Source organism: Rousettus aegyptiacus, unplaced genomic scaffold (genome assembly GCF_014176215.1).
Source record: "Rousettus aegyptiacus isolate mRouAeg1 unplaced genomic scaffold, mRouAeg1.p scaffold_m13_p_5, whole genome shotgun sequence".
Classification (NCBI taxonomy): Eukaryota; Metazoa; Chordata; class Mammalia; order Chiroptera; family Pteropodidae; genus Rousettus; species Rousettus aegyptiacus.
Genome location: NW_023416308.1, coordinates 79722411 through 79739509, shown reverse-complemented (window position 1 = coordinate 79739509; position 17099 = coordinate 79722411). Strand labels below are relative to the sequence as shown.

General features: G+C 34.4%; 1 protein-coding gene and 1 pseudogene across 1 annotated transcript; both read right to left on the bottom strand.

The window, feature by feature from the left end:
• Positions 1 to 1881: 1881 nt before the first annotated feature.
• LOC107504348 lies at positions 1882 to 9934 on the bottom strand (annotated as a pseudogene).
• A 601-nt stretch (positions 9935 to 10535) lies between these two features.
• On the bottom strand, positions 10536 to 11501 carry LOC107504349 (olfactory receptor 56B4-like). Its single transcript, XM_016133486.1, has one exon. It carries the CDS (start codon positions 11499 to 11501, stop codon positions 10536 to 10538), a length of 966 nt encoding a protein of 321 aa, XP_015988972.1.
• Positions 11502 to 17099: the final 5598 nt, after the last annotated feature.

The window sequence follows — 17099 nt, the reverse complement described above, 5'->3', positions numbered from 1 at the left end:
TCTCTATGGCTCTCAGCCACATGGTAACTCCAGTTGTAAAATCCTGTGTCTTCATGGGAATCTGCAGTTTGGAAAGTCAGCTGGATTTAAGAAATTGTTAACATTTGAGTAATCGACAGGGCATATTGACAGAGATGGTATAAAAATCTAATCTAGGCATTCAAAACACATGTTTTGGTGGCTTTTTCCCCCCTTCCTTTTCCTACTTGTAGCCAAGGCAGGCTTTTAGAAAGAGGTCACTATGTACTTAAGAAGTAAGGAATTATGCTTCACCTACCTGTAGATGGTTTATCTACACAAATTGTTAAGAATTTTTCTGCGCGGGTGGTTTGTCTATTTCCCCCTATGTATTTATTTATTGGATCACTTATTTATGTCAGTATGGATTCATGGATATTTGTTCAATATTTTAGTTATGATCCAAGACTAGGACTTTTGACACATAAAGAACTTTAAGTTATCATTCCTTTTTAAAAAATTTTATTTTATTATTAGTTTCAAGTATACAGTACATTGGTTAGACATTTATATAGTTTATAAAATGATCCCCCTGATTGCTCTTTCATTCCTCTGCTTCTACACCTAAACATTACATTAATGCTAACTGCATTCCATATGCCTTGCTCCCCATCCTTGTGACCATCTATCAACTAGTAATTGGTATTTCTTTAACCCGTCACCCCTTTCTTATTGTTCCTGTTCTTAAAACGTTGAACAAAGAAACAAGCCATTTGAACCATCTGTTAGTGCACTGCTGTTTATCGGCTGCCAATATTTCTGTTGTCATGTGGGATTACTGTTAAAACAGGTGAAAGCATACGGTCCAATTCTGTCTTATCGATAGATATATTAAAGCTCTTGCTATCTAATATACTGTGTCAGAGGAAAGATAATTCAATTTCTTGAATTTTAAAAGCTTAATGTTCTCACTGTTGGGCTTCCAAGTTTATTGGCACAGTTAGGCTTTTCTTCTCAAAGTTTGCCATAATGTCACATGATTGGGTCAGGAGAATCTTCTAAACTTATCCACATGTCATCCTGGAGCCAACATTTCATCCTTGATGATCTATATTCCAGCATTGAAATAAATAAAAAACAATGTTAACAACTTCTCTTCTTCCTGTTCACAAACTTATATCATTTCTCATACAGGTTAAGTTCCACTTTAGATAATTTTGGTGTCCTTTATACTGTTAATGAACCATAGGACCTCATTGGGATTTTAAGTCATTAGAGAAGTTTAAGTAATGTTGAATATTAAAAAAGTGGTTGAAATTGTCCTCTTAGCATTTAATGCAAATTGACTCATAAGTTGGCAAAGAGTTTGTAAACTGTGTAAACTGACAAAATAGTTTATGCCCCATTCTTGACTTATATAACTAAGAGGGTCCTCCAGAGTGACTCTTTCTAGAGGATTTAAAATCTACTGTATTTAGCATTGATCAGGAAAATTGCTGCCAATTTTAAATAGAATTTTTTTATTGATAGAGAAGTGATATATAATTTCACTTAGTTAAATATCATTCCTTTTTATTGCGATCTAATTTTTACATTTTACATTTTAAAAAATTAGTGAGTTTGAATAGAGAGAAAGAGCAGAGACTCTGGAACCTGATTGCTGGCTCCTAATCTCGCTCTACAACCTCTTTCTCATTTGGCTTTGGGCAAGTTTCTCAACTTTCTTGCCTCATGTGCAAAATGTATAAATAACAATTATACTTGCTTCATAGGGCTGTTATGGCAATTAAATGAGTTAATATTTGTTAAATGTTTAGAACAGTGCCTTGCATATAGTATGTGCTATACAACATAGATGAATTAACTTGACTTGATGTTCCTAGTAATTGAGAGACATGCAATTTTAACCCAGGACAGTTATGCTCCAGATCCTGTATAATTGGCTTTTTCTGTAATGCCAATTATAAAATTCTATCATTTAAAGCTTGTCACTGTCTGGATACATTCTCACCCAAACCAAGCACCCTCTGGAAGCCCACTCTCAGCTCCTAGGTCCTAAGAGGATACACTACAGGGTTAAGGGCTGGAGAGATGACACTGTGCAGCATGTTGAAGAGAACAGAGGTAAAGGGAAACCTTCTTCCAGCCAGATGGGTGACAGATACTGCAACAATATCTGTGTGGAAAAAGAGAATGAGGATGAGATGGGGGCTACAGGTATTTAAGGCCTTAGTTGTTGCTTCAGCAGAATTTAGCCTCAACACTGAGCTAATTTAAATCAAGGCATAAGAAGCAAAGACCAAACCCATTTCACTCCCAATTATAAGCCAGGCCAACTAGCAAAACCTATTATCACAAGCAAGACTGGTGATGGCCAAGTTAGAGTATAGGCAATGGTCAATCTCATTCCTGGAATAGTAGTGTCATTGAGCAGCCAGTACAGGCAATGGAATGGTCATAGAGACATTTCTGTGTGTTATAGACAATGTGACTTTGATCCCCAAAGCCTCAGTGACTATGGTGGGGTACCGAAGGGGATACAGATAGCCACATATCTATCCACGGCCATAGAGAGAAAAATGCCTGACTCCACGCAAATAAAAGGGTTGAAAGCATAAACCTGAACAAAACAAGGAGGCTGATGGCCTTGGCATCAAACCAATGTCCGCTATAGCCAGAACACCAAGGAATTGATATGTGGGCTGGTATAGAATAGGCTCACGTTGGATGGCAATCAAGATGAGGAGATTGGGACCAAGAGCTAAGACGTAGAGTAGAAGTGGGGGCAGGGAGAGCCAGTGCTGCCATTCATGAATGCCTGGGAACCCCAACAGAATGAACACAGACACCTGAAACCTTGAACTATTGGTTATACTCAAGGTGGTATGCGTCTCATATCATGTCTTTTTTCTCAGCATCTACTTACAAATTAAGGGGAAACAGGAATAGGCTGGGTTTGTTCAGCTGAGGGTCAAACATTTGTGTTAGAGATATAGAATTTCACCATGAAAACTCAGTCCTTTTATATAATGTATCCTCAACCCACTAGAGACCTTTGGCAAAAGATAAAGATTTTAGCAGAATAAAAGTGAAAGTTTACCGGGTTTCTTTTCTTGATATTCTGGATAGATTTTTTATATATGTAGAGAATAGGAACACAAAGCAGAAAACATGTACCTTATAAAGAACCCAAATTTTCAGGAGGTAAATTAGAAGGCAAAGAAGTTTTCTTCATTCTTGGGAATCTTCAGGAAGAAAATAAGTAGCTACAATGAAAGCCCTGAGTGTATTTTGCTTTTAAATAGTGCCTGTGATTGGCAAATTGTTTCTGACAAAACCAACTCATTTAATTTTCACCAAACAGGTGTTGTTACTCACATATGAGGATACCGAGGTTGAATGGTTTGTCTAGATAAGAATAATATATTGAGAACACTAACAAATGAGAAAGTGTCAGCCAAATTTTAATCTTTTGCATTTAATTCCAGCACTCTTTCCATCAAATAGCCAAAGGTCAGTTCCCTTTAGAAATATCATTTGTTTCCTCTTCTGATTATGAAAATAATGATAAAGACATACTTAATGCTAAAATTTTAAATCCTAAGTTTTATAAATTAAAGATATAAAGAAAAAAATTGCTAACAAGCTTTCAATCACTTCCAGGTGTTTGTGTGGTAAAGGTTGGAAATATAGCAGGCATTTGTCATCCGCATTTAAATCTTTTAATCTAAGTAATTTCATGGTTCATTCTTAGCTCTGTAATCTTGGACCTTCTCATGCTTATATTTTTGATTTTGTTCATTCTTGAATTGTAGAACATTTTCAAGTATTTTTATCAAAAATAATATATGAGCATTTTACTTTTGGAATCCTTCAATATTTGAGAGTTCTTTTTGTTACCTTTATTTGTGAATATTACCTTACTCTGTCAAATATTTAAGAATCAGTATTTCCTTTCCCAAAACTCTGCCTTTGTTTTTATTTTTATTTTTTGATGGAATTAAGTGTAAGATTGGGCTCCAAACCCTCACTTCCTCTGTGAAGAATGAATAACCATGGCATTTATAGATTATAATAAACATATATCACCCATGAAGTTGGTGAAGAAAAATAAGAAAAATAAAACAACTGCACTTTTACAGACCAAAAAATATATTAGGAAAAATAACTATAAATCAAAATTTCAGTATCTGAAAGTAATGATTTTTAACATTATAGAATATTTAATTTTCAGCATTTTTTTTTTTTTTGCAGTCTTTTTATACAGGTGAAGTTTTACGTAAGTAGAATTCTTCATTCTGTGCTTTTGCTAACACAGTTCAATATATTGGGAAACTCTACCAACATTTAAAATTTTTATAAACTTGATTTTCAATGGCCACTAATGCTGTCATATGGTTTTATAACATTTTCCCCAATTTTTGTTTGGTTTTACATGCTGCTTATATATAATTTTTGATATATGTATATTTCACCTTTAAAATTCATACTATTTTCCTTTTATGTGTTTTCTATGTCTTTTAAGCTTGAATAGAACTTGAACCAAGAATTTATAGGTGATCTTTGTGGAACTCTGTAAAATTTCTAAATTGATATGGAAAATTTTTGTCTATATTTGCATTATTCTGGGGAGATAATCTGTTTAGCTATTATCAAATTCTTAAAACATTCCATTATTGAACCAAGGGATAATTACAGAAAATCATTCTTTATTCAAAATTTTGACCAATATTCATTTTTTAATGACTTGTAATTTCTAGTGGTTGACATTTTGATTTTATGACACAATTTATTTACATTAATTTTGCTGTTAATGAGAGGCATGTACATAAATTTATTTTAAATAATTAAACAATGGCTTTCACATTTCTCACTAAGTGATTATTATGCCATTCTTGTCACAGAGTGAATTTATATGTATATAAATTCTATCTCTGGGCAATCCACTGTTTCTATTTCTTTCTGATTTTGTGTCAATATCAAACTGAATTAAAAGTTTTAGTTTTATAAGAAATTTAATACGTAACAGGACTATATTCTTCATATTACTTATTATTTTTAATTTTAAAGTTCCTTTTATGTGTTTATTTTCCAGATTAACCTTAGAATTTCTATGCTGAGGTCTAAAGTAACATTTTGATTGAGATTTTGTTAAACCTGTGGATTTATTTTGAAAAAAAGTTGACATTTTTATGCTATTAAGTCTTCTCATTTATAAATATGGATCCTCTATGCCTTTGTTTAAATCCTAAATAAAAGTTCATTAAAATTTTGTTCCTCTGAACTGTTCTTATAATGATTATTAATATTTTGGGATGTTTTGAGTGAATATTTTTTTTTGCATTATATATTGCAATGTATATTTATAACATATGGAAATCCATTGAATTTATCTTTTTAAAATGTTACTATTTTGGTTTTGTTATTTCCTTTTATAATCATCCACTAAACTTGTGCCACTTTTATATATTTTGTGAGTTTTTTTCTGTTATATCAATCAATTAACAGTTGATGGTAAAATAAATGTTTTATATTTATTATTTTATTTATATTATATTATATTTCAGTTGTATTTGTTTTATTTTGTTTTGTGTTTTATTTGTTTTGCTAAACTATTGTCAGTTCTTTAAATTTTCCCATTGATATTTTTAATTTTCTAGGTAGACCAAAAATTTGCTTTCAAACATAATATCTTCTCTCTTTACAAATATTAATATATCCTAGTTTTGTTTCACATATCAATGAAATGGCCAGAAATTCATGACAAATGTCAAATGATTATGATTGCAAACTTCTTCAATTTTAGGGGTTGAATTTAATGATAATTCAGCTACAATTTACATTAAATGTAGTCTTTTTTTAAAAAAGTTATGTCTTAAAAAAGTAATAAAATAGTCTTTTGTTTGTATTTTTTTTTTGTTCTGAGAATCACGGATATAGAATTTATTATTCTAGGCCTGTTGGTTTATCATGTATTCACTGACAAACTTAGAACTCAGCTTCATTTCTTTCCTGTTTCTGAATTACAGATTTTAGTCCCTAAAAAAGTAGAGTTCAAGAGAAGAGAGGTACTACTAAACAAAGAAGGAATGTGAACTACCAAAGCCAAAGAGAAGGCATATAATTAAATTCAGAGATCAGGACAGAATTATGTGAACACGGGACGCATTCATCTACTCATCTCTCAGGATGCAGATCATAGGCTGGCTTACTTACTGTACTTCAGGAAGGGTTTAGAAGGGGCTCTCCTGGCTTCAGCTGCCTGTGTTCAGCTTTTTGCTGTTCAGAACAGATTCCTGTCCTTGTTTGCCACCCCTGAAGCCTGGGGTGTTGTATAAATTAGACCAGTGAGATGCCTGAGGTGCTGCTCTTTAGGTTTTCCTTACTCTGTCCCACGCATCCTCCAGGTTCTTCTTCATATTGCAATGAGAATAAGACCCAAAATGCTCTTATGGGTTGGTGAGGTAATTTCTGGGACTAGAACCATTTGACTCTAGTCCCAGGGCAGCCCCTCATGGACAGCTTTTCACTCCAAGATCCTCAGAGATGAATTAATTCTTGTCTGATGAATAATGCCCCTCCTTATAAGAAAGCTTTGAAATCTCTCTCTCTCAAAATGTATCTGTACTTCATATCCTTTCCAGAGATTACTCCTATCTATTTTCTGCTTCACAAAGGTTGTGAGTAACCCGTATACGTTGCTTCCACATCCTCATCTTCTATATACTTATCTCATTAAATTTAATTTTAGTTTCAACATCACATAGAAACTGCTCTTTCTAATGACCTCAAATTGCCAAAAATAATGGATATTTTTTAGAACTTAATCTTACCTGAGCCCTCTTCAATATTTATATGCTTATTAGTTCCTTCTAGGACTACTTGCCTCTCCTGCCTTCTATTACATTGTATTTTTAGTGTTAATTTAACTGGAATAAAAAAGTAATATTGAATTTGTATTCAAATAAAATGCTCCTTAATGAGGGATGCATTCTTTGATCATTCGATCTAAAACAGCAATCCCTGACTCTATCATTCTTTGCTTTATCTCCATGGCATATATCATGCCGTGCCATATTATAAAGTCATTTTCTTTTCTTTTCTTTCTCTCACTCTAAAATGTAAGCTCCCTGAGATCATGCTTTTTGTTATACTTGTTCACTGCTCTATCCCCAGAGCCTAGGCTAATTCCTGGCATACAGGAGGTGTTTAATGAATATTTGTCAAATAGATGAATGAATATTGAGTAGAGTGAGTTGGGGAGCAGTCTAGAGGAATTTCAATGTTATGTGTTTCTAGTAATTTTTGACTTACAATTTCTGGCAGCATTCTTTAAGCAACAAAAAAAATAAGTGAAATATTTAAAAAAACTTTTTTCAGAAAATTAAAATAAAAATTAAATTCCTGTTAATAATTTATGGAGATAGAATACATTATATATTTTAGTAAATATATGAAATTCACTTTTTATCACACCAAATAAACCCAATGTCAGGAAACATGGTCAGGAAATCAGTTCTAGTTGAATAGTAATTATTTACATTCTTAAGTTTGTTAATAAATTTACATATTGATAAAAATGTAAAGTCACAATAAAGAAGGATTTGGAAATAACAATGTGTTGTTCAGGACACTAAAAAATTCTGTGGAGAGAAATGATTTAAATTTCCAAATGAAGGACATTGGCAAGCATGTCTCACATAGGCTTATTCTCTACAGCTGAAATCGCAAGGTATCTAAGGAAATTTATAAATGTCTAAAATTGCCTTCCCTGACAGAATGTCAGTTTGCTCTGGGAAAAAATGTTCTTTGTGATAGTTTTCACCAATCTTCTTGCCCAAAGGAAAGGTAAAATCTGCTCAATAAGTTTCTTCATGGCATCAGAGGAACTAAATGATAATGACAATATAATGGGATAGAATTAACCCCATTTTTTGACCACGGACAATGAATTGTTGATATGGCTTAAATTGGACCTTAGATCACTGAATAATAAAAAGAGCTCAACATGGCAAGATTATGAAATACTATGAACTTGGAAAAGGAGAATTTAAAGAGGAGCATATGGATGATCATCAGAAAAGTCCTCTTCTGAATTCAGAAGTGGACTAGAATCAACAAGTGAATGTTCTAGATAAGTGGTTATGAGGTTATTTTAGTTATACTATAATGGACAATTAATCAATAAATCAGTTAAATCCACTCCCTCTGAAGCTCAAAATTATTCTGTTTGTCAACAGGGACAACCAGAGACTTAAGATCATTATAGACCACTATCCAGAATAACATATAACTACCAAATGGATTTCACTGGCTCCAGAAGGGTATTGATGATTCCTGACGGGGATAGGCACATATTCTGGATTTCGATTTGCATTTCTGGTAATGGAAACAAATGTCTCAAATGTCATCATAAGATTAGAACAAAAAATGTTTTAATTTGGACCCTCTGGTTATATATCCACATATGAAGAGACCCATTTACTGCCTTATATCATAGAACCAAAAGAAAAAGAGTAAAATTAACCTGTTATCTGGAGTGATTAATCACAATAATCAAGGGGAAATTAGTTTGCTTCTACACAATACCAACAAGCAGACTATGCTGGGAACCCAGGGCATTCTCCGAAGTATCTCTTTTAGTATTTCTATGCCCAAGAGTAAGGGTTAATGGAAAGATATACCAATGAAAAAAAGTGCTAAATCCTTAGCAGGATGCTAAATCTTTAGCAGGATGATGGAAAATTCAGAGCCTTTGTGAATGATGGTTTTTCTGTAGTTTTTTGTAGGTTTGATGTGGTTGTGAGTGGAGGTGAGCACAGTATCTACCTACTACACCATCTTGACTGGAAGTCAAAACCCCCTACAATTTAGTCTTTAGGTAACAGAATATTCATTGGGACTCTGATTGAATTAGAGAAATAGATTACATATCCAGCAATGCATACAATGACTCTTGGGACTGTGCATCTTGTTATTTTGAGGAAAGGGTGAGAATTCCTTCCTTTATACGAGAATATCTGTATCTTTTAAAATAGATGTATCAAGTTGTTTTATTGTTCAAATGTGTACAAAAGGGTGCATATGGAAGATGAGCAGTCGAGGCTGTGAACTATGCTTGTAATCAACTTACTGTGACTAAGTTACAAACATATATTTTGGCCTGCTCTGTGAAAGTGGATCTGGGTCCTTTAAATAATAAACCTTGTCAATTGGAATGATGATGAATTTTGTCAGTAGAGGCAGTGGAGAGACATCATAAGAAGAAAGTTTTATTAAAAAATGTTTTTTAATTGAGGTGAAATTCACAATACATTAACCATTTTAAAGTATTTAATTCAGTGGCTTCCATTACATTCAGAATGTTGTGCAACTATCACTTCTAATTACAGAAATTTTTATCACTCTCAAAAGAAATCATATATCCATTAAATAGTTACCCATTTTTCCTTTCCCTTAACCAATGGCAGTCACTTGTCTGCTTTCTGTGTTTACAGAAGTGCCTATTTTGCACAATTCATATGAATGGAATCATAGAATATGTGTCTTTTTCTGTCTGGCTTCTTTCAGTTAATGTAAAAATGTCAAGGTTCATCTATGTTGTAGCATGTATTAGTATTTCTTTACTTTTCCTGGTTAGATAATATTCCATTGTACGGATATATCACATTTTGTTTATCTATTCATCATTTGGGTTGTTTTCATTTTTTGGCTATTATTATGTTGTATGAACATACATATACAAATTTTTACATGGACATGTGTTTTCAGTTCTTTTGGGTATGCACCTAAGAGTGGAATTCCTGGGTTATATAGTAACTCTTGTTGAATCACTTAAGAAGCTGCCAGACTGCTTTGTAAAACAGCTGTACCAGTTTACATTCTCACCAATAGCGTATGAGCTCATGGTTTCCGATGTTTCAGCCCCAGTGCTGCTGCTAAGAGGTGAAATCATATGCAAACTTCCTGAAGTCATTCTTAGACCATGGTCCAAGATATTTCCTTTGCTACATAGAATTTAGTGACCATGTTATGTTTCAGGATTGACTGTATCATGAGTAAAATATTTATTAAGCATCTATTCTACACGGAGTTGTATACTCGGCTCAGAGAAGGGACAGAATGAACATGAATCAAGGTTCTTGTACTCAAAAGTGTGCATTTTTGTTAGACATGAAAAAGGTAGAGATTAATCAAGATTTAATTAATTGGTTATCTGGAACCACATTTGTAGGGAATTTTCTAGGATTATTTTTTTCTTTTCCTAGGAAGAACACTTTACCACAGAATTAGAATTTTTCCATGTGTATATCTGAAAGTATGGTAGCTGTGTTTAAGGGTGTCACTCTCTGGGAGGCAACACTATCAAGAATATTTTATTTTTCTACTCTTACTTATTTCTAGTAATAGGAAATTTCGTGGTAATTTCCATATGCCTCAATTCATGAGGCTGTCAGTTTTATGATGTTATTGGCCAATTTTTCCTAGAGAGAGATGAAGGAAGATTACAAACCAGGTCTATTCAGAGTTAAAATCTTTTCCTTTCCTTATACCTTAATGACCTTCTAAAGCTGGAGTTACTTGGTAGACATGTTTTCACCCAGCCTAAGCAGCCTCTGGAAGCCTAGTCTGAGCTTGTGTGTTCTGAGGGCATATACCATAGGGTTGAGTGCAGGGGGAATGACATTGTGCAGCACATTAAGGAGTGCAGGGATAAGGGGAATCTTTTTTTCTGCAAGGTGTGTGACAGATAGCACAGCGATACCTGTGTAGAAGAAGAGGATGAGGATGAGGTGGGAACTACAGGTGCTCAGAGCCTTGGACATAGCTTCTGCTGAGTTTAGCCTCAGTACCGTGTGAAGGATTAGAGCATAGGAAGAAAAAACCAAAGCCATATCACTGCCAACCAGGGTCCATGCTAAGATCAGTTGGTAAAATTTGTTTACAGTGATGTCATCACAAGCCAGGGTGGTCACCCCCAAATTAGAGCACAGACAGTGGTCAATTTCATTCTTGGAGCAGTAGAGTCTTTGGGCAGCCAGCACAGGCACTGGAATGGTCAATAGGCCACTTCTAAGCACCATGAATCCTGTAACTTTGACCATAAAAGCTTTAGTGACTATGGTGGAGTATCGAAGGGGCTGACAGATGGCTATGTATCTGTCCACTGCCATGCAGAGGAACATACCAGACTCTATGGAGAAAAAGAAGTGGATGGCATAGATCTGAACAAAACACTCAGGGAGGCTGATGACCTTGGCATCAAACCAGAAGATAGCTAGAATCTTGGGTGTGATGGTGGTGGCTAGGGCAACGTCCACCACTGCTAATATGCCCAGTAAATGGTACATGGGCTCATGCAGACAGGGCTCATGTAGGATGGTGATGAAGATAAGGAGATTGGCACCAAGAGCTAAGATGTAGAGCAGAACCAGGGGCAGGGAGAGCCAGTGCTGCCACTCATGAATGCCTGGGAGCCCCATCAAGATGAACTGGGAAATCTGGAGGCTGGAATTGTTGGTAACACTGGTGGAGGTATCCATGGCATAGGTGTCCCATTCTCAGGGTCTGTACATAGAACTGAAATAGAAAGGAAGTTGCATTTGTAAGTTCAACTGAGGGTCCTGATTAGAGACTCCCAACAACCCAGTTTCTTTTATTCATTCATGAATGACTCTCAGTTTCTTTTGGCTCCTGGAACTATTCCACAGAAGAGCAATAAAGTAAGGCCAAATTGGTTCTAAACAGGAAGGTTAAAACAGCTATTTGTCAGCACAACTTGTTTGTCTAAGAAGCATGTACAAATATATCAACAATCTTCTTATTGACAGATAATAAATATTAATATTTGGTTTACTTCTATTTTTATGTTTTATGTTTAAGCAGTTGACATTATATGTTAAGATAACTTTGTAGCTTGCCTTTGTCTCATAGCAGTACATTCTATGACATAAAATAGGCACTCAGTAAAAATACATTGCATGGATGAATAAATGGACCATGGCTTTCCAATATCATCAAAAACAATGTGTTATCTTAATTCTAATGACTGCCTTATTTTCCTATATTTGTCTATTTCATAAATTACTCACCAATATTTTACTTTTCAGAATATTTCTTTTGAGTAGAATTTCAAAAATGATACATATGAAAGACATCAACACTTTCAAAATGTACTTTTAACAGTATTTTGATATTATTTTTAATGTCATGCATACACATGGTAAAAAATCAAATAAAAAATAACAATAAAAAGTAAGACTCCCATCCTCGGGCTTCCCAAATCCCCTCCTTTCCACCACAGGCAGCCAGTAATACTGGCTTTTTGGGAATCTTTTCAGAAATATATATATATTTTTTCATGGACAAGAATATATGTATATGTATTTGTTATAAAAGACAAAAATAAATGTTAGCGTACTTATCATACTTTTCTTATCCTTTGTTTCCTTTCCTTTTCTTTTTTAGCCTAATTGTCTTGAAGATTGTTCCATATGACCATATAGATATGTCTCATCGTTGTCTAGTTGCATGATTTTCTACCACATGGATGTCTGATATTTTTATGAGCACTTTTGATGAACATTCGATATATTTCCAGTATTTGCTACTGTAAAAATGATTAGAAAAATGGAAGTTGTTCATATATCTTTAAGCATTATGTATAAATTTATCCATAGGATAATTTCCAAGAAAAGAATTGTTGGGCAAATGGGAAAAAATGGCTTTGAGAGATATTGTCAAATTGTCTTTTCTAGAGGTTTTTCTGGTCCTGATAATAGGGCATTTTAAATGCTCTTGACATATACTGAAATGTTGCTTCATAGGTATACTATAGTACTTCATATACTCAAAATTTGTTCATGAGTATGTCTATTTAATCACATCCATGCCATAATTGGAAATTTTAATTTTAAATCTTTATTAATTGAATAAGTAAAAATTGATATTTCAATTTTGGTTCACCTTTACTTCATTGTTTTGTGAACTTGCCATTTTCAAAGGGTTTTTTCCCCCCATTTATATATTTAGTCAATTTTCTTTTTTAGCTTTATGTTTAATCTGTCTTGTAGTATTCAATGAAATAATGTTTTTCAAGTGCTTAACATGGAGTCTGGCAGCATAACTTTATGAATTTGTATGAGTTTCATCATATCTTAACAATAGTGCCTCTATCTGTTGAATTTTCTGGAAATATTTATTACTATTCATTTTCTTACACAATTCTATCCTTTTTAAAAACAAATTTGTTTATACACTTAAACTTTTATGTATTCATAAGAATTGCATTTTTGAAAATAATTATTTCATGATTTTAAGCTTTAAATAATATAAAATCCAGTATTTTAATAAGTATTTACTTGCATTTTCTTTACAAAATTTATTTTAAAATTAATTCGGTAAACAATTTGAAGTTGTACATGGAGTGAGAAAGTCTCTAAAATAATTTTACCCACAAAGAGCTAACCCATTATGCCAGCACCATTCAGTAAGTAAGCTTTCTTCTAAACCCATTAATTTGCAATGTACTTTTTTGTCAAATATTGAATTTGAACATATAATCAAGGATCATTGCCTGACTGAACAATCTTTTCTCTTTTTAGTGCCAATACCAATTGAATTAGTGTTTTTACTATATGGCAAGAAAAATTTTTACTAATAATGTCAAATAATTTTTTAAATTAAAAAAACTAGTTGTAGTTTTTTTGAACATTAAAGTAAAACATAAATTAATTGTGGAAGAATTGATGTCTTTACCTGATTGATTCTTTTCATTCGGAAATCTATTATGTCTTTCCTTTCTGTCGTTGGTATTTTTGGAATTTTTTCACATTATTAAGACTTTTTAATTTCATTATATTTCCTAATTGGCCATTATTACTTAAAAATCTTCTGATGATTATTGCTTTTTAAAACGTTTCACAAAATACAACTATTTTACACTACTGCTTTCCAAAGCTAATATCTTGTTTGTAAATACGCAGAATTTTTTGTAGAAAAATGAATTACCTATTATGAGAATTTTGAATAGTGTAAGTTCTTATTTTTATTTTACATCTTATTAAAATGCTTATAAATTTCTGAACAATATCAAGTAGCATTGATAGTCAAGATCCTTGTGTGAGTCTGGACTTTCTGTTGAATGCCTCTAGAGATTCCTTCAGTGGAGTTGTGGCTAATGCTTTTTGGATAAATGGTCTTTATTAGTTTTGGTGATTTGATGTCTATTCATAATTCTCCATTTTATTTTTGGATCAGAAATGAGCAAATTCAATTGCTCTCTTTTTTTCAGGATCATGCATCTGTAATTTAAATGGGAAGACCTCCTGCTTTCACCATTCTGTCAGCACTGGCAGCTCACCTATCCTGCATTAGGCTCTGTGATGGTCACTCTCCTCTGGTAGAACTTTCTACTCTTTCTATCCTGTCTAGAGGAGAGCTCCATCTCATTTTGCTCACTTGTTTCCCAGGCCTTTGTCTCTTTGTATAGGTGAAGATTTTGAGAGAAAAGAGGGTCAGAGTCAGAATGATTAAACTAAGGAAGCAAACTGAGAAAACCCAAGTGGGAGGAGAAAGAGAGCAGGGGACACAGAGCAAGAAAACGGCCTTCTCTCACCCCATTTAATGGTTGCTCCCTGGTAGGAGGTCCTAGAGAGATCCTCTCCAAATAGAACTGTCTTCTGTAACTGCTTCTACTCTCTTGGCTACATCTCTCTTTTATGTCTTTATTATGGAGAGTCCATTGTCCCCTGCGGCATGGGCTATTGCACAAATCGAAGACGGAAGGTGCCCTGGGCCTTCGTTGCAACTCCCTCGGACCTCCAGGAGGCTCTCTCTCTCTTTTTTTTTTTTTTCTGTGTGCATCAAGGCTCATTGTTGTTGTTGTTGTTTTTTTTTTTTTTTTTTTTTTTTTTTTATCGCAGCTCCAAATGTCTCCCAGTGATCTCAGCGATATATCAAGCTCAGCTCAGGGATCAGAAGTACCCAGTCCCCAGTCCCATGGGAAGCACTATTAGATGGTTTTCTTTGTTGTGATGAAGGTTTAGGAAGAGGTGTTCCTCCTCCTGTGTAAATCCCCGAACCTTTGCCACCACCCGCATATGTGCCTTCCTCCAGTTTCTTCGGGGACCATTTTCTAGCAGATATATTCTGTATGCTTTATCTTTTACCACTTCCATATGTAAACATAAAAATGTAGATAACTCTTGCTTAAAACCTCCTATTTCCCCCTCCAGATCTCCTTTGCACCTTGCTCTACTCATAGATGTTAAAGTCTATAGCCTCTGTTTATGTTGGGATTTGGCCAATGTTAGTCACTGGCCAGAGATCAGAGGGCAGCAAGAAAGATAAGTTGAGGGATTTATTCTTCTGAATCTTTCTCTACTGATCGCCTTATTGGACAGTGTCTGTGTTCCTCTCCTGCCCCTGTCAGGTTGTTCCCCCATGGCTCTTATCAATACTAGTGGCTGTTTCCTCCTATTGCTCCTCAGGCATGTGAGATGGTAATGGCTTTTCAGGTTGATATCCAAGGTATATTTCACCATCTTTTAAATTTTATTTTATTTTATTATTTTAATTTTGAAAACTTTCCTCATGTTTTTGGAATATATTCATTACACTCTATCTCCTTCTTCATATGTGCCATGTGCTTTCTGCTGGAACTTAGACCAATATGGCTCCTTATTTCAACTATCTCTCTTCCTGACCCACACTCCAGAATCTGCACCAACCTCTTCCTTTTCTTTCACAGATTTCCTGAAACATTTCTTTCAATTCACAGCTCCCAATTCCTTGCTTCTTCTAAACCTATTTGAGACTTATATTCTCCCACTAAACCAAGTTGTTCCCTCTTTCTCTATTTTCTGCAAGTTTGCATAAGGTTGTTATTTTCCTTTCTTAAGTGTTCGATATTTAATTTACCAGTAAAGACTTGATTCGTTTTCTTTATTTTACCCCATTGCCACTGATCACTTCCAGGATTTCACCAATTCTTACCTCCTCTAATACCATACCTTCTTTCTATGCCCAGAATACTATGCAATAAATCTATTAAAGCACTAATCTATTATTGTTACTGCCCTACTTAAACAATTTCCTCTTTTGCTGTGCTGTCATCCTTGACCTTCTATTAAAGTGCAATGCTGTTTGGAAGAGTACTTATTGCTTGTCACAATTTAGGTCCAAACCCCTCTCATACCTCATCCTTCTCCACTGCTCTCTCACCAAGAATTCCATACTTTTGGAGTTTTGGTACCCTCTTTAATGCTAGTGAGTCATTCTGAAATTTTCTATCCCCACTCTTCAATTCTTGCTAATGTTGCCTCATTTATGAAGACTTTCCTGATTCCCATAGGCATAATTACATGTTCTTCCTCCAAGGCGTTTTCATCTTTTCAAGGTGTGGTCAAAGGTCTTTGCATGTACCTCTGCTTTGCCTTTGCTGGTGCTTTGCCTCAGTTTCATGTGCATTTTCTACCTGACCCTGTTTTAAACCTCTGTATTTCTTTCCACGATCTTAAGAGAAATTCTAGGATTTTTTAAAAATCTAAGCCATTGTTCTAAGAACTCTTGACTGTTTTTGGAGCTTCAGCCTTGTCCCAATCTTTTAATGTTTTACATAATTTCTGACTTTAAGTGAGGCTCTCAGAGTTTCAGTCAGGTGGTTTATATTCACATTAATCGAATATCCCAGTTCTAAGACTTTACTTTCTGGGCTTAAGTTCCTGTTTCAGTTACCAGTCCACACCCTCAGTTCCTCTTGGATTAACCTTTGTATTGCTCTTGCTACTTGTCCAACTTTCTCCTTCTTATCCATTGGGGCTCTGAGCTGGTATTTCTACTGCATAATGCCTGTTTCCTGCAATTTTAGAGATGTCATAGCATTATCTGTCCTAAATTCACTGTTACCAAGCTTAACTTCACTGTTAGAAAACTGCATGCTTTATGCTTGGGTTTATAATCTTGACTCTCCCTGAAACCACACCTGCTATGTCTTTTTTCCTCTGGTACTGGGTCAGCACCCTTAAAACATGGTTTTCCTAAAAGGATGACCCAATTCTGGGTGCCGACCATTCCCAATCAATCAATCTACAGTGTCTTCCAATATAGCCTGTGTTGGTCTCTTTATGTCTGTAAGGAAT

Coding starts and splice junctions, on each gene's coding strand:
- LOC107504349 (XM_016133486.1), bottom strand. CDS start 11,501: ATGGATACCTCCACCAGTGTTACCAACAATTCCAGCCTCCAGATTTCC.